General features: G+C 49.9%; 2 protein-coding genes across 4 annotated transcripts in view; one reads left to right on the plus strand and one right to left on the minus strand.

Annotated features, from left to right (window-relative positions):
* The window catches only part of LOC118370221 (transmembrane protein 198-B-like), a 29,262-nt gene extending 12,935 nt beyond the window's left edge, over window positions 1-16,327 (plus strand). The window contains exons 1-5 of one of the 3 annotated variants that reach the window (XM_052499178.1): window positions 7,247-10,543; window positions 10,970-11,260; window positions 11,761-12,345; window positions 13,112-13,317; window positions 13,619-16,327. In XM_052499178.1, coding sequence (XP_052355138.1) covers window positions 11,095-11,260; window positions 11,761-12,345; window positions 13,112-13,317; window positions 13,619-13,783 — 1,122 coding nt within the window. In that variant the 5' untranslated portion in view covers window positions 7,247-10,543; window positions 10,970-11,094 and the 3' untranslated portion in view covers window positions 13,784-16,327. Of the gene's footprint in view, window positions 1-7,246; window positions 10,544-10,969; window positions 11,261-11,760; window positions 12,346-13,111; window positions 13,318-13,618 lie in introns of those variants that run through there. The other 2 variants (XM_052499177.1, XM_052499175.1) reach the window with 2 other exon arrangements.
* A 500-nt stretch (window positions 16,328-16,827) lies between these two features.
* LOC118369988 (desmin-like) lies at window positions 16,828-22,348 on the minus strand. The gene is made up of 9 exons (XM_052499179.1): window positions 21,505-22,348; window positions 20,230-20,290; window positions 19,730-19,825; window positions 19,213-19,374; window positions 18,662-18,787; window positions 18,234-18,454; window positions 17,722-17,765; window positions 17,287-17,375; window positions 16,828-16,947 (listed from the first exon to the last, which is right to left on the minus strand). The coding sequence occupies exons 1-9, from the start codon at window positions 22,110-22,112 to the stop codon at window positions 16,906-16,908; spliced, it is 1,449 nt and encodes a 482-aa protein (XP_052355139.1). The 5' UTR covers window positions 22,113-22,348; the 3' UTR covers window positions 16,828-16,905.
* Between the last annotated feature and the right edge of the window lie 477 nt (window positions 22,349-22,825).

A 22,825-nucleotide genomic window follows, 5' to 3' on the forward strand; every position in this document is an offset into this window, starting at 1 on the left:
CCATCTTAATCTTTTCTTTTTATTGACCAGCCTGAGATATGGCTTTTTCTTTGCAACTCTGCCTAAAAGACCAGCATCCCAGAGTCGCTGCGTCACTGTTGACGTTGTGACTGGTGTTTTGCGGGTACTATTTAATGAAGCTGCCAGTTGAGGACTTGTGAGGCGTCTTTCTCAAACTAGACACTAATGTACTTGTCCTCTTGCTCAGTTGTGCACCGGGGCCTCCCACTCTTTCTATTCTGGTTAGACACAGTTTGCGCTGTTCTGTGAAGGGAGTAGTACACAGCATTGTATGAGATCTTCAGTTCCTTGGCAATTTCTCGCATGGAAAAGCCTTCATTTCTCAGAACAAGAATAGACTGATGCGTTTCAGAAGAAAGTTCTTTGTTTCTGGCCATTTTGAGCCTGTAATCGAACCCACAAATGCTGATGCTCCAGATACTCAACTAGTCTAAAGGCCAGTTTTATTGCTTCTTCAATCAGAAAAACAGTATTCAGCTGTACCAACATAATTGAAAAAAGGTTTTCTAACTATCAATTAGCCTTTTGAAATTATAAACTTGGATTAGCGAACACAACGTGCCATTGGAACATAGGAGTGGATGGTTGTGGATAATGGGCCTCTGTACACCTATGTAGATATTCCATTTAAAAAATCTGCAGTTTCCAGCTACAATAGTCATTTACAATGTTTACACTGTATTTCTGATCAATTTGATGTTATTTTAATGGACAAAAAATGTGCTTTTCTTTCAAAAACAAGGACATTTCTAAGTGACCTCAAACTTTTGAACGGTAGTGTATATATGTACACATACACACCCAGCTGCACCTCTCCCTCTGGTTAAACCTGCTCTCTCTCAATTCAGTTCAGTACAATTTATGAAAACTAAAATGAGCTTTTTGGTCTTAATTTAAGATTAGGGTTAGCAGTGTGAATAGGGTTAAGTTTAACATGGCTTTGCCCGCTAGTGACCACTCTGCAGAGCTGCCTCTGCATTATGAAAAACGCTGCAGAAAATAGTGGAATAGGAGTAACAAATGCATCAAAATGTATTTATATAGTGCCTTTTGAACATTCAATTGAGAGTAGAAGTGGGAGGCAGGTACAGTATAATGTTGTAAACATGTCTTTTTTCACATCTGCTTATGTCGTTTTCCTATGACAAGGTTGACCTGTAAAGCCCACAGTCCATTCAGTGAAGTCTCTCATTTGTCCACACCAGTAGACACCATATAAAGGGGCGTCATAGCAGCTATATTAATGCTGTCTGTTAACATATGGCTGAGTAGATTTTGAGCATCTGTCAGATGAGATGATGTCAGCAAGTACAGCTGTCTGCTATGGTTGCCCCACTGGCCAAGGGGAAGTCATAGACCGTACGAACACACACAGGCCCGTTGTGGATTAACACAGCTGGATGTCTGCTAGACTAGAACATGATGCCGCTGGGCAGCGGACAGACTCCACCCATCTCACAGGATAGGCTGCTCCACTTCACAGCACCTACAGTGTATATATACTGTAATGACCTGACTAGATCATAAATGAACAATTGTCCAGACAGAGGTTTGAGTTTGCGAATTGACGGTTTATTAAACCAACTTTACACAGGCTACTGTTTGGGCCGTAGCACACGCCAAATAGATGACAGATAACCCACAAGCCAATCGTGACCTTCTCTTGTGAAGCCCAGACGTAAGAGAGAGAGAACAAAGGCTGAACCTGGTCTTAACTTCCAATGCTCCACCCCCCTGCCCAACCCCCCTCCACGCCACTCCGCCAACCACCAGGATGCCCGGCATCAGAACATTCCAGGCATTCCCGTGATTGGCAGATAGCAGGTTGATTGACATGTCGGACCCCGCGAACACCGGGTACTGGTCAGTACAACACAACCACCTCCTAGCCTAACACATAACACACAGCTGTCTGTGCGGGTCGCTACACAGCCCCCCCACCACAAAGTCCCTCGTCCCCGAGGGAACAAACAAAGTCTCTGAAGCGACCCGGAGGTCTCCTTTGCCTGCGTGGCCGTGATGGTCGCAGAGTGCCCCTCTGGGACCCAGGGGATGAAGGCAGGGATATGGGGGACAAGGAAGCGGGAACGGGTAATACAGTCCGTGGCTCTCGGGAACCACGTGGTGACACAGGGGGGGAGACAGGGGGAGTGGGCTGTCTGGAGCCTTGTCTGCGGCACCTGAGGGTGGGTGCCTGGAGAATGTCATTGCCAGAGAGGGGAATTGTGGGGGTTCCTGGGGTTTGGGGAGAAGAGGCCCCTCTGTATGGGGCTAACCTGTCCCGGTGCAGTGCCACCTTTCTCCCCCTGGGAGAAAGCTGCACCCGGTACACAACCTCCCCTACCCTCTCCAGGACACTGCAGGGTCCCACCCAGTGACTGTCCAACTTGGGGCATCTGCCTTTTTTCCTTAGGGGGCTGTAGACCCAGACCAGCTCCCCAGCCACAAAGTGCCTTCCCCGGGTGTGCACGTCATAGTTCCTTTTCTGCCTCACACCTGCATTCACCAGCTGCTCTCTGGCGAAGGTGTGGGCTGTCTCCAGGCGGTCCTGGAGTCTCCGGGCATACTCCGGCCCCGGAGGAACATGAGGGCTATCCAGGGGCCGACCAAACGCCATCTCCGCAGGGGTGCGGATCTCTCTCCCCAGCATGAGGAGGGCAGGCGTGCAGGAAGTGGAGTCTTGGACAGCGGAGCGGCATGCCATGAGGACCATAGGCAGGTGCTTGTCCCAGTCACGCTGGTGTTTGGAAGAGACGATGGCCAGCTGCTGTCCAAGCGTTTTGTTGAAGCGCTCCACAAGGCCATCACTTTGAGGATGGAGAGGAGTAGTGCGGGTCTTGTGCATACCCAGCCTCTCACACATGGTGGCGAACACACGGGACTCAAAGTTTCTGCCTTGGTCGCTGTGGATGGACTCTGCAGCTCCAAACCTGCTGAACATCCCCGCTGTCAGGGCGTCGACGATGGTCTCTGCCTCCTGGTCAGGCAGAGCATAGGCCTCGGGCCATTTTGTGAAATAGTCCATGGCCGTGAGCACCCAGCGGTTTCCACTGTCTGTGGTGGGGAACGGCCCAACTACATCCACTCCCACCCTCTCCATGGGAGCCCCCACTGGGAACTGTTGGAGCTGAGCATGAGAGCGGCCTGGGGGCCCTTTCTCGCTGTGCAGTTGTCACAGCGGCGACAAAAGTCCTCCACATCCCTCTTGTGCTGCCCCCAGTAGAAGCCCTGACGGAGACGGCGCAGTGTTTTGTGACCCCAAAGTGTCCAGTCCCCACCCCCCTGAGTACTCTGGAGCCTAGCCTCCCGCAATGCTTTTGGGACCACCACCTGCCACTTCTCCTCTCCCGTAGCTGACTCCTTCCATGCCCGCTGTAGCACGCCATCAGCCAGCCGCAGTCTCTCAAACTTCGACCACAACCCTTTGGTCTCGAGTGAGAGCGCTGTCACCTCTTCCCATGGTGGCCTCACCTGCGCCTCTACCCACTGTAGCACTGGCTGTAGGTCTGTGTCCCGTCCCTGCTGCTGCCGCCATTCAGCCACGTCGACAGTCTGCAGCTCACAGCAGACAGGCCCGCCCGCTCGCCCGACACACTGTGGCACAGTGCCCGCAGCTCTCTGCCCGCAGCTCTCTCTCCCGTCCCTCTCTCCGTTCACAGTGGCGGCAGCCGTCTGCAGTACAGGGCCGACGGGACATGGCGTCGGCGTTGGAGTGGCGTGCCCCTGCCCTGTGCACCACCGTGAAGTCTTACGGCTGAAGCTCCTCCAACCAGCGTGCCACCTGCCCCTCTGGCTCTCTGAAAGACATGAGCCACTGGAGAGCAGAGTGGTCAGTCCTTACAGTAAAGGGCAGACCACCCAGGTAGTACTTGAAGTGTTTGACGGAAGCCACAACAGCCAAGAGCTCCCGCCGGGTGACACAGTAGCGGCGCTCATGTTTGTCAAATGTTTTGCTGAAGTACGCCACGACTCTCTCCCCTCTGGCCCCACCTGGGCCAGCACCCCACCCATGCCCACATTGCTCGCGTCTGTGTCCAGGATAAAGGGCAAGGTGAGGTCAGGGGGCGAGCACGGGGCCTCGATCAGTGCACGTTTGAGGGTGTTGAACGCCTCCTCACACTCCACTGTCCAAGTGAAAGCCTTGTCCTTCGGCAGCAGGCGGTTCAGTGGAGCAGCAACGCTTGAGAAGCCCCGTACAAACCTCCTTTAGTACGAGGCCAGGCCCAGGAAGCTCTTCAGCTGACGCTGGTCGGTGGGGGTGGGCCAGTCTCTGACAGCCCCTACCTTGTCCTCCATGGTGCTGATCCCCTCCTTCCCCACTCGGTGGCCCAAGAAGGACACCTCTCTCCTCATGAAGTGGCACTTCTCGGGGTGGAGCTTCAGACCTGCGGCAGCCACCCTCTCCAGCACACGCCGTAGCACCCCAGGGCTGACTGGAAGGAGCTGCCATGGGCCAGGATGTCATCGAGGTATACCAGACACTGCTGTCGGGGGATGCCATCCAGCACACTGTCCATCAAACGCTCAAAAGTAGCTGGAGCGTTGCACAGGCCAAAGCACAGGACCTTGAACTGCCAGTGTCCTCTGTTAGTGGAGAACGCAGTTTTGGCTCTGGCCTCTGGCGAGAGGGGCACCTGCCAGTAGCCACTGCGGAGGTCTAGTGAGGAGAACCAGGAGGACCCCTAACCAGGTCCAGCGACTCATCGATACGTGGTATGGGGTATGAGTCCTTCCTGGTTACCTCATTCAGCCGCCTGTAGTCCGCACAGAACCTCAGCTTGCCCCCTTCTTCGGAACCATGACGACTGGCGCCGCCCAGGGGCTGTCTGAGGGCTCAATGAAGTCTGCCCGCTGCATCTCCAACACAGCCTTGTCTGGCGTGCCAGCGGGATACGGCGGGGACGCATCTTGATGGGTCGAGCATCACCTGTGTCGATCTCATGCTGCACCAGATGAGTCTGACCCACCTCTTCCTCACTCAACGCAAAGCTGTCTCTGAATTCAAACAGCAACTGCCACAACCGTTCCTGCTGCTCAGGGTCAAGACCAACACAGTTCCTCCCCCATATCTCCCTCACTGCAGACAGTGTCCTCTCCTCTCCCATCTGGGGTAGCTGGGCTGGGGGTGCGGCCCGGGCTCACAGAGGGCTGTGTCATGGAGGTAGCTGGGGGAATGTAACACACCGCCGTAGGTGACAGGGGACAGGGGAAAAGTCACACACAGCTGTGGGGAGGGGGCGCAGCCATGAGTCTCTGCTGCTTTAACTGTTGGAGTAAAGGGTTTGTTGGGTTGAGTGAATGTGACATTAGGGGGGCCATGGTGACTTCCATCCCTCCCTGGAAGCTCAGTGTGCCCCTATTTAGGTCTAACTGGCAGCCTGTGCTCCTAAGAAAGTCCAACCCCAGGATACAAGGGTCCTGCACAGCCGCCACCCACACAGGATGACGCACAGTCCTGCCCCCTACTGTCAGAGTCATTATTCCCTTCCCTTTCATGGGTGCCAGCTCACCTGTGACTGTGCGGAGCTGCACAGTTGTAGGCTCACACTGAGTCCAACCTGGCACAATATCTGGCCTCACCACGGTTACTGTGGACCCAGTGTCCACCAGGGCGGAGCAGGGCACCCCCTCCACAGTGACAGGGACATGACAAAAGTCCCCAACACAGGTCCGGCCCACCACAACAACAGGCTCCATCCGCTTGCCCTCGTCTGCTTCTGGGGGAAGTGGAGCCTTGCTTCCCCGTCTGTGCCGGTGGGCTCCTCCTGAAGATGATGGTGGTTGGGATAGAAAGCCAGGGGTCCGCACTACCCGGTCTATGCGGACCCCGAGCCGTTTCCCTGAGCTCTGGGGGACATGGGGCAATCTCGGCGCAGATGGCTTGGCTGGCCACAACCCCAGCAGACCCTGGGACCAGGGCGTGTGTTTCGTTCCGCCTGTAGCGACACAGCACGAATGAGTTTTGTCATTTCGGCCACCCAAGCAGGCTTTTCCGGCTCCGGGCTGCTCTGCCCCCAGCTCGCACAGAGGGTGTGTCTCCCTGCACCCCCACCAAAGCCCCAGCTGAAGCCCCAGCCCACACCAGCTCCCTCTCCAAAGCCATCTCCAAGGCTGTCTGCAATGACTCAGGATGAGCCAGCTGGGTCTGTATGCGCAGCTCCGTAGGAGAGAGCGCCTGTATGATCTGGTCCCGTGCTAGCTCGCTCTGCACGGAGGGGGCATGTGAGCATATGCCCGCCGAGAGAGGCTCTCAATGTCATTAGCTAGCACCCGTAGAGGCTCTCCAGGCTGCCTGCGTCTATTACTCAGTTCGGAGCGCAGTAGCCCGGGCTGTTCACACTGTCCATAGCGCCTCCTCAGTGCTCCCACTAAAGCACCATAATCAAGCCTGTCCTCTGGGCTAATCAATATCAAACAGGCCAGAGCTTCATCCGTGAGGCATAAAGCCAACTGCAGTGCCCTTTCTTCATCCGACCACCCCTAAAATGAGCTAACAGTTCAAACTGAGCATGAAAAGCTTCCCAATCCGCCTTACCGGAATACTTCGGGGTCTTAACAGATACGGACGCAGCCGGGAACTGGGCGCCGCCATGTTTGTTTACATCCTGAGCCCCAGATTCCTCGTCACGCCGCGTCGACGTCACCACCGGTCCGCCCACCAGAATCCGCGCGAAATACAGTCGACGAAGCACTCATGCCCGCTTCAGCCGCCATCGCTCTATCGTCCTCCCTCAAGCGGCCTCTGCGCTCCGACGCCCTGGCGATCTCCTCAGACAGAGCCCCGACGTCCATTCACACGCACCTCCTTGGCCATAATCGTCCCCTACCTCCACCTTCACTTTCGGATTCCCTCGAAGCATTTTCAATCCCGTTCTCACTTACGGTAGCTAGCCACATAAGTCAGCTAGCTAGCTGGCTAACTTGTATCAACGTTTTAACTTCTGACACCAATGTAATGACCTGACTAGATCATAAATGAACAATTGTCCAGACAGAGGCTTGAGTTTGCGAATTGACGGTTTATTAAACCAACTTTACACAGGCTACTGTTTGGGCCGTAGCACACGCCAAATAGATGACAGATAACCCACAAGCCAATCGTGACCTTCTCTTGTGAAGCCCAGACGTAAGAGAGAGAGAACAAAGGCTGAACCTGGTCTTAACTTCCAATGCTCCACCCCCTGCCCAACCCCCCTCCACGCCACTCCGCCAACCACCAGAATGCCCGGCATCAGAACATTCCAGGCATTCCCGTGATTGGCAGATAGCAGGTTGATTGACATGTCGGACCCCGCGAACACCGGGTACTGGTCAGTACAACACAACCACCTCCTAGCCTAACACATAACACACAGCTAGCTGTCTGTGCGGGTCGCTACAATACCATGGTTTTATCCACACCACATTGCCCTCTATCATATGATATTCTTAGATTCTGAGTTTGTCCTGAACCTGTGACCTGACCAGGAAAAACGCCAGTTACTAGATTGATTGATTCTGTTCTAAAAAGATATGACGTGGAAAGCCATTCAATGAGTGTGTTTGCAAGTTTCCGCCCTGTCCAGACTATCACCAGTGTATAGACACTCCATATGGATCTTAAAATGTCTGGGACTAAATTTAGGATCTAGCGCTATTCTACTTGTCCACACTTTCACACCGGCCTCTAGTGTTGCCATTTTATTGCTCACACCACTTGTCCCTTCCCACCCAGTCTTTTTCTGTTCTGTGCTTTCCTCCCTCTGTCCTTGGATCTGCCTGCTCAAACACTGTAAAGACCAAATCACACGAGAAGTTATTTTTTTTTATGCGCATGCTCACGCTGGAATGAGAATTCATGCGAGGGAATGAGAGAGCAGACGAGCCGCGGGCGTCAACTGCGTCACATTAGAATGATATATATCACGTTGTAAATGTCATTTCTTGGCAGTACCGTTGTAGCTTACAGCCGATTTGATTAATAAAGTTCAAAGTATATGGTTAGTAAGTGCCTTGTTTCAAATTAATCCAAAGTTGGTCTAAGGATGGAGTGGGTCGTTTGTAGAAAAATAATTACGAGGAATTGTCATGATCTTCCCTATGCTAAGTAGACAAAATATGTAGTTTTAAAAGGTATTGGGCTGAAAGCTAAGGTTTATCAATATCAGTGAAACAATTGCAGTCTACCTGTGTTGATTTCGACCATAGCTAGGAATATAGCCTAGGCAGGCTACGGCTGGATAACTTGAGGACCTCGTATTTCAAAAGAGAATACTGCTATGTAGAAAGAACGAGACTTAGCTAGTTCTTTATAAACGGCTCGGGTTTACAAGCTACAACTCTCCTCACGTTCGTGAGCTCGCATAACAACTGTTTAGCCCAGGTGCGGTGGCTCCGTAGGACATATACATTGATTCACAACAATAACTCCCAGGGGCTAGCCTACACAGAGAACATAACAAAAATAACTATTTACAATGAGTTGTCATGACAATTACGTTAGCATACGCTACGCAGTGTTTGTGAATTGACGCTCCCTTTTCTCGCACACCAATTTCACGCCGTTGACGGACATCTCCCCGTGTGATTTGGGCTCACACTGTCACACGCACTCTAGTCTTGTCACAACTAGCTGAATGTGGGGCAAAGGAAACCAGCAAGGCCACTATGTGTGTGTTCTGTATCTTGAGTCATTGTTTTACATCTGACATGAGGGTGACTTGCCAATGGGAGAGAGCTTAAAGGCTGTGAACCAGGAGAGGAGGGAGATACCAACCGAGAGGAACAGCCAGACTGGCACTGATTGGCTCTCTGACTGTTGCTATGGTGGTTTAGGCAGCTCTCCCATTGGTCAGACAAGCAACTTGGACCAGGACATGCTCGGAATCCAAACATCCTCTTTTTCGTCATGACAACAGACAGGAAGTGGGAAGTTGTTATTGTGGAAGATTGCCAAGCTTGTTCTCAACTGAACTGTGTTTTTCAACAGATGATCTCTTGTGAACATAGAAACTCTCTATTCTAACTCTGGATCTGCTTCAAGAACAGCTTAGTGGCGCTCCATTCCGCTCTCGGGTGTTCAGCAGAGATGGAGTAATCCGCAAGGAAAGATTATTATTATAACATGTTTGGATGAGAGAGCAGCTAGGGGCTAGATGTGATTTTATGGGTTTGGAAGGATTTAGTCAGTGTCAGAAGAAGACCGAAATATCCTATTGTCCCTTGTCCACTTCCATCTAAAATAGCAATCCTACTGGACATGTTTCTTAATGTAATAATGTATTAGCTAATCATGTAGGTATACACCTACCCCATACATAGAGTCCTGTCCAATCCTGTTTTAGCACAGTACATGTTGGCGTAGTGCAAAAGACAAGGCCTCCAACCCAATTCTATTTTTAATCCATACCTCAGGGAGGATTTCATGAATCCCAGTTGATACCGTAGAGTCTGCCAGGGATCATGTTTTCACTAGGTTCTCCTCTGAGCTCTCCATTACCCTCCTATTCCATCCTTAGAGGATGGTATAAAGACTGTATCCTACAGAGACCTATTGCAGCTTCAGTTCTTTCATATCAATGTGTTTACTCTGCCTTCAGGTGGATGATGCATCACTCCAGACACACAGTTTCATGCTGGGCCATTGATCAGGCCTGACACGGGCACTGAGCCACACAGAGAAACACACACACAACACACACACACACACACACCTGGCTTTCTGGTTGATGCATATGCAGAGGCCTTGGTAAATGCTGACATGCTAATACTTTCTACCCATGCAGCACCTTCACTTCTATGATGTTAAATGGTGTGAAACCTGTTTGCAAGTAAACCCATAGCTGTCAGAGCCACACCTTCTGGGAGAGAAATAATGAAACCTGCCATGGGAAAGGAAGAGAAAAGGAGACAAAAGGGGAGGGGAGAGGAAAGAAAGGAAGGAGAGAGAGGAAAGGAAGGAGGGAGAGGAAAGGAAGGAAGGAGAGAGAAAGGGGAGGAGAAAGAGAGGAGAAAGGGGAGGAGAGAGGAAGGAAGGAAGGAGAGAGGAAAAGAAGGAAGGACAGAGAAAGGGTAGGAGAGAGAGAGAGGAAAGGAAGGAAGGAAGGATAGAAGGGGGAGAGAGAGAGGAAAGGAAGGAAGGAGAGAGCAAGAGAGAGAGAGCGACGCAAGAAGGGGTGGGGTGATGTTCAGGTGAGGTGAGGATAAGCGAAAGCGAGGCATCGGGGAGGTAAAGTGATGCATGCTGGGAACAATATGGAGCTCATGAATATCTCAACAGCAACAGCTCCAGTAAGAGTCAGACGAGCTCACTAACACACACTGGGCTCCTTATGTAACCCAACATCTGACCCAGAAACCTCCTTGCACGGAAGGCTAGAGAGACGGGGAGAGAGAGAACAAAGGAGGAGGAGTGGGAAAGAGGGGAACGAGGTCGTTGGGTGAGAGCTTTAGCAAAGCATATGTCAGTGTCTTTGTGTGGGAGAGAGTCCGTCATTGTTCAAATAGAAGAACACGTGTAGAACAATCAGACTGTGTTTCTGAGGTTTGTTCCAACATGTTGAGAGATGGTATTCACTCTGAAATGCCTGATCCAAACACAACGGAGTCTGTCCTCTGGAACTCTTGATCACTGCTCTACTTACACACTGTGTGTGTGGAGGTTTTTGAAACAGCTATAGTAAATGCAAACATGTCTAACGTTGACCGCTCTCTCTCTCTCTAACTCTCTCTTTCGCTCTCTTTCTTTCTTTCTTTCTTTCTTTCTTTCACTCTCTCTCTCACTCTCTTTATCACTCTCTCTCTCTTTCTCTCTCTCTCTGTCTCTCTCTTTCTCACTCTCTCTCACTCTCTCTGTCTCTCTCTCTCTTTCTCTCTCTCTCTCTCTTTCTCACTCTCTCTCTTTCTCACTCTCTCTCTCTTTCTCTCTCTCTGTCTCTCTCTCTCTCTCTCTCTCTCTTTCTCACTACAGGTGGATTCTTGTGGATGGGAAAAGCTCCCTGATCTTCCCTGCCCTCCTCCTCCCTCTCCTGAACACCCCAATCCTTCCATCTCTCGTTCTCACTTTCTCCATCACTCCATCACTCTCTGGTCGCCATGACGTCCACGCTGCAAACGCTGGCGCTCAAGCTGGCCCCGCCCCCTCAGGACCTAAACCCTGAGCGGTTGGACGGCTGCGAGGAGACGGGCCGGCGCTACAAAGTGGTTCCCTCCGTCGTGTGCTCCATGTGTTGCCTCTTCGGCATCATCTACTGCTTCTTCGGTGAGCAAAAGAGATTCTTTGTAGCAGTTGTAAGGTCATAGCTCCTTCCTCCTTGGAAGCACTGAGGGGTAATTCACTAGTCTCAGTGGTAATGTTCATCTGTCACAGCAGCAGAACCTCTCTGACACTATGATTTAACAGTTACTACAGGTGATGCACGGTGATGAGATTATGTGAGCAACGCTGAGCTGATATTCTGGAGAATTTAGCCGCTCCGGGGTTATTCATAGGATAATCATCTCTCTGTCTCTCTCTGTCTCTATCTCTCCTGTCTGTCTCTCTCTCTCTCCCTCTCTCTCTCTCTCTCTCTTCCCCATCTAAAAATGTGACTCGCGTTCTGAATCCAATTTAATTGAATAAACTATTGACTTGGTACATTTATGTACATTGCCAACAGAGATGGTCAAACAAGTCAATCTCAAGACCGCAGAACTATATAGAACACCAATATAGTGGACCTCTATGTTCAAGACCAACTCCCTGTCTTTCTCTCTCCTCAGGGTACCGTTGTTTCAAGGCGGTGATGTTCCTGACGGGCCTGATGTTCGGCTCCATCGTCATCTTCATGTTGTGTTATAAGGAGCGCGTCCTGGACACCCAGCTCAGTGTTGAGGCCTCTGTGGGCATCGGCCTGGGCATCGGCACCCTCTGCGGCCTGGTCACCATGCTGGTTCGCTCCGTGGGTCTCTTCATGGTGGGTCTCCTCCTGGGCCTCTTGGTGGCTGTGGCTACCCTGGTGGGCATGGAGGAGCTGTCCAACAGCCCCCCGAGGTCGGTCTGGGTCCCCCTGGGGGTGCTGCTCGGCCTGGGCATGCTGTTCGCCGTTCTCACCCTCCAATGGCAGCGCTTCTTCACCACCGTGTCCACGGCCGTGTTCGGGGCGGCGGTGATCACCGTGGCGCTGGACTACTTTGTGGAGCTGTTTGCCCTGGTGCTGTACCTGTACGAGAGGGTGAAAGCGGCGCCCAGAGGGAGACCCGTCTGCTGGATCACCTGGGTGGTGCTGGGGGTGTGGCCTGTTCTGACGCTCCTGGGGGTGCTAATACAGTGGAAGGTGACAGCAGAGGGATACTCCCACACCAAGGGTGAGTGTGAGATTCTGACGTCAATGGACTTTTTATTTTGAGAGTGACAGAGCTATTTATATGTGAGAGAGGTGCTTGAAAGGGTTGCTTGTCCAACTGAATGTATTCAACTGAAATGTGTCTTCCGCATTTAACCCAAGCCCTCTGAATCAAAGAGGTGCGAGGGGCTGCCTTAATCGATATCCACGTATTCGGCGCCCGGGCAACAGTGGGTTAACTGCCTTGCTCATGAGAAGACGTTGTCAGCTCGGGGTTTCGATCCAGCAACCTTCCGGTTACTGGCCCAACACTCTAACCACTAGGCTACCTGCCGCCCGAATGTAAACAAAGATTAAGAGTGAGAAACAAAGAGAAAAAGAGAGGGAGGGGTAGAGACAAAGAGCAGGTAGCTTTAGGTGAAGAGAGAGAGTGAAGCAGATTATTGCTGGGTGAACTCCCTGGCTGCCAGATGGTGCCTGGCTCTGCTTGTCTAGTCTAAATAAAAAGATGAACACAATCAGAACACAATCATGTGGAGCAGGGCAACTGTCAAAGGGCGCGTTGGGTCGTTCTTGTGTGCGTGTTTTAAAACATCTGTTGCTAGCTGCGCAATGTCGTTATGTGTGTTCTTTGAGTGTGTGTGTGTGTGTGTGTGTGTGTGTGTGTGTGTGTGTGTGTGTGTGTGTGTGTGTGTGTGTGTGTGTGTGTGTGTGTGTGTGTGTGTGTGTGTGTGTGTGTGTGTGTGTGTGTGTGTGTATATCTGAACCCAGTCTTCCATCTCTCTCAGTGATAATCAGTCGTCAGCAGCGACGGGTCCAGCTGATGCGTATCCGTCAGAAGGAGGAGCGGAGGGACCGCAGCAGGAAGAGGAAGAATAAGCAACAGAGAGACTCCACCCACAGCTCTCACCCTCCCAAACCCCTGCACCCCGAGCCCGCCTATCGCAGAAAACCCAACCCTATACGACGCTTTGACGGGGACGTCCTATCGCCTGTGAGTGTGCAAGTGTGCTCTCTCTCTCTCTCTCTCTCTCTCTCTCTCTCTCTCTCTCTCTCTCTCTCTCCCTCTCTCTCTCTCTCTCTCTCTCTCTCTCTCTCTCTCTCTCTCTCTCTCTCCCCCTCTCTCTCTCTCTCTCTCTCTCTCGTTGCCTTTCGCTTCCACTGTCCATTCTCCTCATCTCTTCTTACTCAGTGTCTTCATCAGCATTCATCAAAAAACACGGTCTCTCATTTTCCTCTCTCTTGCTGTCTCTCTCTCACTTTATCTCTCACTCTTTCTCTCCCTCTCTCTACAGAGTTACATCCAGAGTTTCCGGGACAGGCAGGTTGAGGCCAGGCCGTATCCTGGAGGGGGCAGACTGATGGGGGGAGGAGGGGCTCACACCAATGTGGATGTGGACTATGACTGTGGCTCCACCACGCCCCTCACTGCGGCTGCAGGCCCCTTACTACGAGTCTGAACATTCCCCTAACCACTGGTCCAACACCCCCAATGATCTGGCAGCCACATCACACCCCCAAAAGGTGTGACCACACCCACAACCCACCTGTGCTGCAGTATGGATCTGACCACACCCCTAAATGGTGCGACCACACCCCCAAAGGCCTGTATTGCAGTATAGGTCTGACTGACCACTCCCCCACCACAATGCTGGAGCCAATCAGAGTATGTGAATAGTAAAGGCCTGAACTCCTTTTTCTGTTTCACACACACACACACCAGCCACATGCATGAAAATACTGTACACACATCCACAAACACATCAGTGGAACTGGACCTGGTGAACAGAGAGAGAAATACAGGGCCTCCAACTGGATGGATAGATGTTACCTGAGGCTTCTCTCTCTCCATCCAGCCTCCAGCCAGTCTCCATCGGGACACAGTTTAAAGAAGCATGGCTCAGGTTTCAAACGAGGCATCGTTTTACCACGGACACCGGAATACAATCCTCTCTCTTCAGCATTTTGAAAGATTCAACTTAAAGTCTTGTCTACTGCTCGGCAGTCTTAATTCCTCAAATCATTCTCTGTCGTCAACAGGCAGTTCCTTTGTACTGCATTTCTACGGTTCCATCCTTCTATGGAGTTGGGAACTTCTGATGAGAACTGACTAGTTATAAACACCCCTGCTCTGTGCCATGCCAGCCCAACAACAGATCACCTCCTGGGAAGGAGAAGAATATCTGTCTTTTAAGAGGAAGCATTATGCATTCTTGGTGCTGGACGATATCCTTCTTTGGAAAGCAGTTTGAAATCCCCCTTCTTTAAATGAAGTTGGGAGATCCGGTTGATTTACGGGTGCCTTGTGACTGCCCTTACTTGTACTGTACCACTCAGCAGTGAGATAGTGGTTATTGGCAGTGGTCACTGACTGAGAGATGTGAGAGACTATATGATAACGTGTTATATTATTATAGTGACAGACAACAAAGTTGTTGCGATAGGAATGAGGGTAGGCCTATGTCTAGCAGAGGAGCAACAATGACCCAATCAGGGAGCAAGCAAGGAAACAGTGGATGGTGATTGGTCTAAACTGCCCTGGGTTCTACCAAAAGGAACCCTACATGAAGTCAGCACAGGGTCAACAAGAGGTCAATAAAGAGTTCAAAACAGAAAGGGGTCCGAATAAACGATCGACCAATACAACGAGAGTATTGACCACTCCCCCTCCACTCTACAGAGAGGAGCATTCAGGTCACAGAGGATCGCCTACATATAGATAGACCCCTACATAATGTGCATTGGCTTTTCAATATGGGTCATAGCATTCTGTCTATCGTGTATCAGTAAATGACATCTATGGTTTATTATTGTCTTTGACTCAGACTGTGAAAAGGGACTGTGAGTGTGAAACACATGATAAAATAATACAGGCGTGATGTTATTATTAATATTATTATGATTGTCCCATTGGGCTGTGGGTCGGGACAGGGTATGAGAATCAAAGTTATTTTCCCAGAATCTTCCAGGGGAAATCGACCTGGCTGCATGACTCAGTGTTTCCTTCCTGTTCCTGTCCCCCTCGCTTATCTGTCTCCCGTGGCTTTGTCCTCCTCACCTCACCAGACAGTGGTTCCTATCCCCTCTAGCCTGGTCAGCCCACATCTAACAACCACGTGCATAGTTTGTTAAACACTTCTCATGAATACCTTCTTAATAATGCATTATAAGCACATGTATAATGCCTTATGAGCTATGTATAGTGCACTATAATGCATAGAGATTAAATTGATATTCATGAGCACTTATTATGCGCTTATTTTACATTATGAAGAGCATATTCATAGGAAGTGTTAGAAAATTAGCCTGAGTGCCAGTCTTGTTAAAGCCATCGTTTCAACTCCTTGCCGTGACAATGAGTTGGCATGGTTGCACAAACAGATCTGGGACCAGGCTATTACAGACTTGTCCATACAGCACAAACAGATGTGTAATTCCCCACTAGTGCTCATTGTTCTGATCTTCTGTTTTGTACATAAACAACACTGTATTTTGACCATTTATCTGTATTTCTTGCTTTATTTGATTGTTTATTTGTTCTTATAGATTTATTTTAGGATATTTCATTTTATTTATATGAAATGAACCTTTTCTTTAACTAGGCAAGTCAGTTAAGAACAAATTCTTATTTACAATGACGGCCTACCGTGGAACAGTGGGTTAAACGCCTTGTTCAGGGGCAGAACAACAGATTTTTACCTTGTCAGCTCGGGGATTCGATCCAGCAACCTTTCGGTTACTAGTCTAACGCTCTAACCACTAGACTACCTGCCGCCCAAATAACATGTCCTTTCTGAAGTACTGTATGTAGATTTATTTATCAGGTAATTTATTGACATTATGTTATTGACATCTTTTGACTTCAAGAGTGCAGCCTCATAAATGTAGGCCGGTGATATTCCATGCTTCTTATTACAAATATTATTATTAATACTATTATTATTATTATTATTAAAGCATGTGTTTTTATGGGCCTGTATATGATAAACAAAGTGATTCTTCAATGTCTTTGGTTGTTAATTCAAAACGCACACACACACCCACACCCACACTGAGAACATGATAGACTGGTACAGAGACTGGCAGGCTGGTGACTGTGTGTCACTGTTTGTTGTGTTTGTTAACCAGCCTATAGGCCCACCATTCAGAACAGCATAAGCGATTGTCAGCCTCACTCTCATTCCATGTTCCCCCTTTTCCATCTTTCATTTTGTCTCCCCTTCTCACCTGTTTCACCCCCCCCGTCTCCTTTTCCCTAGACACATCTCTCCCTTCTCTCCTCTGTCTCTGTCCATTGAGAACCCTCCTCATACTAACGTCAGCCTTGTGATAGAACGTACAGTATCATATATAGTCATAAGTAAAGGCAAACGGTGCACATAGCTGTAGTAGGAAATTACAAACAGGTCGGCTCGTACTTGAAGTCACCCAGCCTTTTGACTATTTCATTGGAGCGAGTGACCTTTGTGTCTTTGAAATAAGAACAACTAAAGGGTCACCAGGGTGAGTTGATAGAGTCATTTTCGTTTTTATTTAGTCTTTTTGTCTTCCCTCAGTCTTCATCTTCTCTTCTGTTTGTCTGTTACATGATATCCTGCTGGTGCTGTGTTGACTCAGAGACCACCTATAGGGGGAGACAAAGAAGACATTTACTGTAACGAGAGGAGGAGAAAGCAGGGGTGGTGTGTATTAGAAGTGAAATAACAAGCCTATTACACTATTGGGAACGATACAGGTGTGAAGTAAAGTTGCAATCTGTGTTGGTAGGTAAGTATGGCTTGTGAGAACTTGACTCAGGTGGAAGGAAAACATTTGGTGGATTGTATTGTTGTCAGCGAGGGGAGAGGAATTTGAGATATTCTCTCAAATACAAGTCTGGGTGTGTTTGTAAGCTATCTCTGGTTCACTCTACAAACAGAGGGGTATCTCTATGTCAGGGGGTGCTTGCGTGCGTGTGTGTTACCTCTCCATCACGGGTCTCGATGGTCTTGATAAGGACACTTTTCTTTGAGTGTGACTCAGCAACGCGGTGATGATGCTCTGGACTCGTTTCTATCCAGACAGACAACCTTGGAATTAATACCTCATCATCTTTTACATCTCATCTCTCACCTTTTTTGAACATCTCTGTTCAACCTCTTAATATTGTGCCACCCCTTAAAATCTATTAATGAATGGTTCTATTTATGCGTCAGCAGTGAGGGGATCATTTGAAGTTCAAGCCTGTCACTTTTGATTTACGGTGAGGTAAACAGCACTGCTAAAGATTTAGCTACTTGTATCAATTGTGCCCTCTTGTGGTTCGATGCTGTAACTCATCTTATTTTGCAGCAGCGTTTGACAAAATAGAGCGGTGTGTGTGCATGTGCGTGTGCGTTTGTGTGTGTGTTATTCTTACCACGGAAAGTCATGGTGGAATAGTTCTGTATGGGCAGGGAAATCCTACAGACGGAGAGAAAATGGAGATGTCAATTTTTAGCAGTGATACCAAATACCATCCTCATACAAGATTATTCATCACCTCTCTGTCCTCAACCCTCTCCTCCTGTCTCCTCACTCTATTCCTTCAGCCCCCTGCCATTGTCTTCTCTTTCTTCCCTCTCTCTCCTGCCCTCCTCTATCTCTCCTGCCCTCCTCTATCTCTCCATCTCTCCTGCCCTCCTCTATCTCTCCTGCCCTCCTCTATCTCTCCTACCCTCCTCTATCTCTCCATCTCTCCATTTCTCCTGCCCTCCTCTCTCCATCTCTCCTGCCCTCCTCTATCCCTTCCTCTCTCTTTCCCCTGCTTCTCTCTCTCCTGCCTCCCTCCTCCTGCTTCTCTGTCACCTACCCCCACTCCTCCTCCCCCATTTAACTTGCTCTCCTCCTCCTTCCTTCCTCTCTCTCATCTCCTCTTCTCCCTCCTCATACCTGCTCTCCTCTCCCTCCAGCAGTTTCCTGTAGGTTGCTATCTCTACGTCCAGGGCCATCTTGACATTGAGCAGGTCCTGGTACTCTCTCAGGTGCCTGGCCATCTCATCCTTCATGTTGGCGATCTCAGCCTCCAGACGGGAGATGGTGTCCTGGAACCCGCCGGCCTCCCGCCCGTGGCGCTCCTCCATCTCTCTCATCTGCCTCATCAGAGACTCGTTCTGCAGGGAGGGGGGAGAGAAATTAGAGAACGAGATTGACATGTTTCTTGGACGTGAACTTGCAGACCAGGGAAGGAACAAATGAAGAGAATGAGAAGGAGAGGAATGAAAGCGTGGTGGCATGAGTTATGAAAGTACAGAAGGATATGGGGAGGAATAAATGGTGTCGTGAGAAGAGGAGAGAAGTATTCAGACTGAGAGACTTACGGTGCCTTTAAGTGAGTCAATCTCACAGGTGTAGGACTGGAGCTGGTGTCTGAACTCCATGGTCTCCATCTTGGCCTCCTTCAGAGCCTCATTGTTCTTGTTCACTGCCTGGTTCAGGTCTGTCACCTATAGGTCAGCAGGGGTCAGAGGTCAACAGGAAGTACAGGAATCACTTTGTCTGACATCACAATAACGGCACCCCCCAGAGTGCCAGAGACATTTTCTAGTAAATCGAAGAATTTGACTGATCTGATCTCTCTCTCTTTCTCTCTCGTTCTATCTCTCCCTCTCTCTCTCACTCTCTCTCGCTTTCTCTCCTGTTCTCTCTCGTTCTATATCTCTCCCTCTCTCTCTCTCACTCTCTCTCGCTTTCTCTCTTGTTCTCTCTCGTTCTCTATCTCTCCCTCTCTCTGTCTCTCTTTCTCTCACTCTTGTTCTCTATCTCTCTCTTCCATCTCCCCTCTCTCTGTCTCTCTCTCTCTTGTTCTCTATCTATCTCTCTCCCCCTTCCCCCTCTCTCTCTGTCTCTTTCCTCAACCCCCCCCCATCACCTTAGACTTGTACCACTCCTCAGCCTCTGAGATGTTCTTGGCGGCGATGCCCTCGTACTGGGCCCTGATGTCCCTGAGGGCAGCTGTCAGGTCCGGCTTGGACATGTCCATCTGGATCTGCACCTGGGTCTCCTGCATCTGGGACTGCATCTCACAGATCTCCTGCAAGTGAGGTGGGAAGGGAGGGGGAGGTCAATAGGTTTAAAGTGGAAGAAAGTAAAGGAGGAGAAGAAGGAGGAGGAGAGAGAGTTGGAGAAGGAGAGAGAGAGTGGGAGAAGTCAATAGATTTAAGGTTTCTACAGCTTTCTCTTCTCCATTGTCTGTTATGAAGCATACACACACAAATAGTGTTTGTGTGTGGTGTGTCTGTTTGTGTGTGTGTGTGTGTCTTTGTTCATTCCTACCACAGAGAGACAGACAGATGGAATGACCAGTGACTGGATACATTGACAGATAGACAGACAGACCAACTGTAATAACACATAGCACATTAAAATACACAGACTGAGTAACGTACCTCCTCGTGAATCTTCTTGAGGAAGGCGATCTCCTCCTGTAGCGTCTCGATGCGTCTCTCCAAGTCTAGACGGGCCAGAGTGGCAGCATCAACATCCTAGAACAGACAGACGTTAGATTAGATTCATTCAACAGACATCTCACTGGGCAAAAACGGATTGAACCAACATTGTTTCCACGTCATTTCAACCCCCAAAATAAGTGTGATGACGTTGAATCAACCTGGAAAACTAAGGGTATTTTGTCTTTTTTTTCATCCAACTTTTAACCTAAATCCAATGGTATGGTGATTTTTGTTGTTGATTTAACGTTAAATTCACATTAGCTGACAGCTCAACAAAAAAAAACCTGACGTTGAACTGACTGACGTCGGTGCCCAGCTGTGTGGCAGTTCAAACGACTATCCAGTCTACATTCAGATTAAAAGCAGGGAAAATACTAGTAGTGAGACATGAACATGTCCTCATATAACCTGTGTTGATTTAATAGTGTTGGACTCACAGCTCTGAAAGCAGCCAGGTTGTTCTCTGCGTCCTCCCTCTGAAGGATCTCTTCCTGCAGTCTGGATACACAGTCGAACAAAGAGATGGGAGCGAGACCCGATCACAATTGTGTCTTAAACATGTCCACCCGGAAAACATTTTTTGTTGAACCGTTATTTAACTAGGCAAGTCACCCATCTAATAACAAGTGTTTGATAGGGACTTTACGACTGCTGTGTGGATCTAATGTGCAAATGTGGTCTTAATCCAATCCCAGGTCCCATTTTGAATACCAGCTCTAGATGTCACAGGGGGCCGTACAGACAGCTAGAGAGATCTGGATTATATCTGTCTGAATACAGATGTTTTCATTCCTGGCCTTTTATAGAGTGGGACCGCGGCGCCAGTAAGCGACGGTAAGGACATGCCTCTGTAAGGGCTAGAGGCTTAGGCCATACCCTAATGCGAGAAGGAGGCTGGCTTTTAGTCTTTCAGAAGGAGGCTGGGTCTAGTCCTTCAGGGGTTAGGTGGAGGACGGATCTTGTTGACTTAATTAAAGGTCCACTGGAGTTGGAACAAGACTCTCCCTCTCTGCACTTGTGTGCCTCTATCATTCTTCTCCAGTCTTTATTCATCACTAGTGCTCCTCTCCTATTTCACGGGTTGAATGAGAACGACATGCACTGCGTATTTAATGTCATCTAGGCCTACACTTCAACAGCAGAGGAGGCATGCCGAACTCGCAGCTATGCACTTGAAGAACCTGAAGCAGAAGCACTTCCTATTTTACCTACAGTAAGAATCCAAATACACGTCTCCAACAGCACCTCACAGTCAGTCCACTTGTAGTGAGTGATATGACCAAGTTTAAAAATACTTGCCGTGACCACAACAAACAAACCAGATAAACCACAACAGCTAATCGAGAGGCGCTGCCTGAAATCCCAGGGGACTGTATGCATGAACCAGCCGTGACATCAGTGCTGCTTTTGGTGGCTGAAATGTCACGCTTACATTATACTAGGATCTTCACTTCTAGAGTTCTCCTCTCTCTAATCTTACCCAGGTTCGTCTCCTTCCTCCACTTATCCACCAATCAGAAACTACACCCCTGCAGTCTTACTGAGCAATTCATCAATCAATCAAATGTATTTATAAAGTCCTATTTACATCAGCAGTTTTACAGTAACTTCTAGTTACTGTATTTCTACCCTACTCTTCCTCCTTCTCCTCCTACCTCCTCCTTCTCTTCCTCTCCCCCTCATCCTGCTCCTCTTGCTCCCCTCTTTCCTACCTGAGTTTGAGTTTGTCCAAGTCTTCGCCCAGGTTGTCCCTCTCCACCTCGACGCGGCTCCTCTGATTGGTCAAGGCCTCCACCTGGCGACGCAGGTCCCTCATCTCCTCTTCGTACAGGTCGGCGATGCGTGTGGGTTCACGCCCCCGCAGCCTCTCAATCTCCACCACCAATGTAGCATTCTGCTGCTCCAGGAAGCGAACTTTCTCGATGTAGCTGGCGAAGCGGTCGTTCAGGTGCTGCAGCTCGACCTTCTCGTTGGTGCGCGTGTGGAGGAACTCCTGGTTCAGCGCGTCGGCCAGGCTGAAGTCCAGCGTCTCCCCCATCCCCGCGTAGGACCGCGAACCGTGGGCGGTCGATGACATCACAGGTCCGCCAAAGTGAGACGAGGTGCGGTAGCCGGAGTAAGAGGGCGAGGCGGAGGTCTTGGTGACTTCGTAGACCCGGGAGGAGATGTGGCCGGAGCCACCATGTCCGAGCCCCCCACCCGAGCCCCGGCTGCTGTAGAGGGAATGGGACATGGCAGGGCTGTATCCTGCGCCAAAGGTGCGGCGGTAGGAGGAGGAGCCAGACTGGGCTGACTGAGCAGAAGAGCGGTAGGAGCTCATGGTGGAGTGCAGAATCTTCTGGGCTGGAGCAGGAGAATGTTCTGGGCTGGTGCAGGAGAAGGGTCTTGGCTGGAGCAGGAGAATGTTCTGAGCTGGAGCAGGAGAAGGGTCTGGGCTGGAGCAGGATAATGTTCTGGGCTGGAGCAAGAAAAGGGTCTGGGCTGGAACAGGAGAAGGGTCTGGGCTGGCAGCTGGAGTGGACTGGAGCAGGGAGGCTGACTGAGGGACACACAGGACTCACTCTGGCTATTTGTAGTACCTACCCCCTCATATCCCCTCCCTCAATACCCTCCCCTATTTCCATCTCTACCCCTCTCTTCCCCTCTCTGTCTGTGTCTCTATCTCTCAGTCTCTCATCCCCCCTCTCTCCCTCTCCAGAATGGACTGTCATAGGTCCTGGTGTGGGGTATGGTATTTGGTTCAGATTGTGTTCCAGAGGGAGAGGAGAGGGTTCTGGGAGGCTGTGTCCACCTGAACGTCACAGCAGCATGACTGAACTCACAATGGCCAGCTAGACCTCATCTCAGCAATTGGACAGCTTCATGTCCACACCCCAGCTCAGCCCTAACCTTAGCCTCAACCATAACCCTAACCCTAGCTTCATGTCCACACCCCGGTTCAACCCTTACCCTTGGTTTAGGAAGGGGTCTATACTACATTACTCAAAGCAAGGCTAGGATGATATCAATGTTACTATTTTGCTCTTTCATTCC

This window comes from Oncorhynchus keta, chromosome 37 (assembly GCF_023373465.1).
Source record: "Oncorhynchus keta strain PuntledgeMale-10-30-2019 chromosome 37, Oket_V2, whole genome shotgun sequence".
NCBI lineage: Eukaryota > Metazoa > Chordata > Actinopteri > Salmoniformes > Salmonidae > Oncorhynchus > Oncorhynchus keta.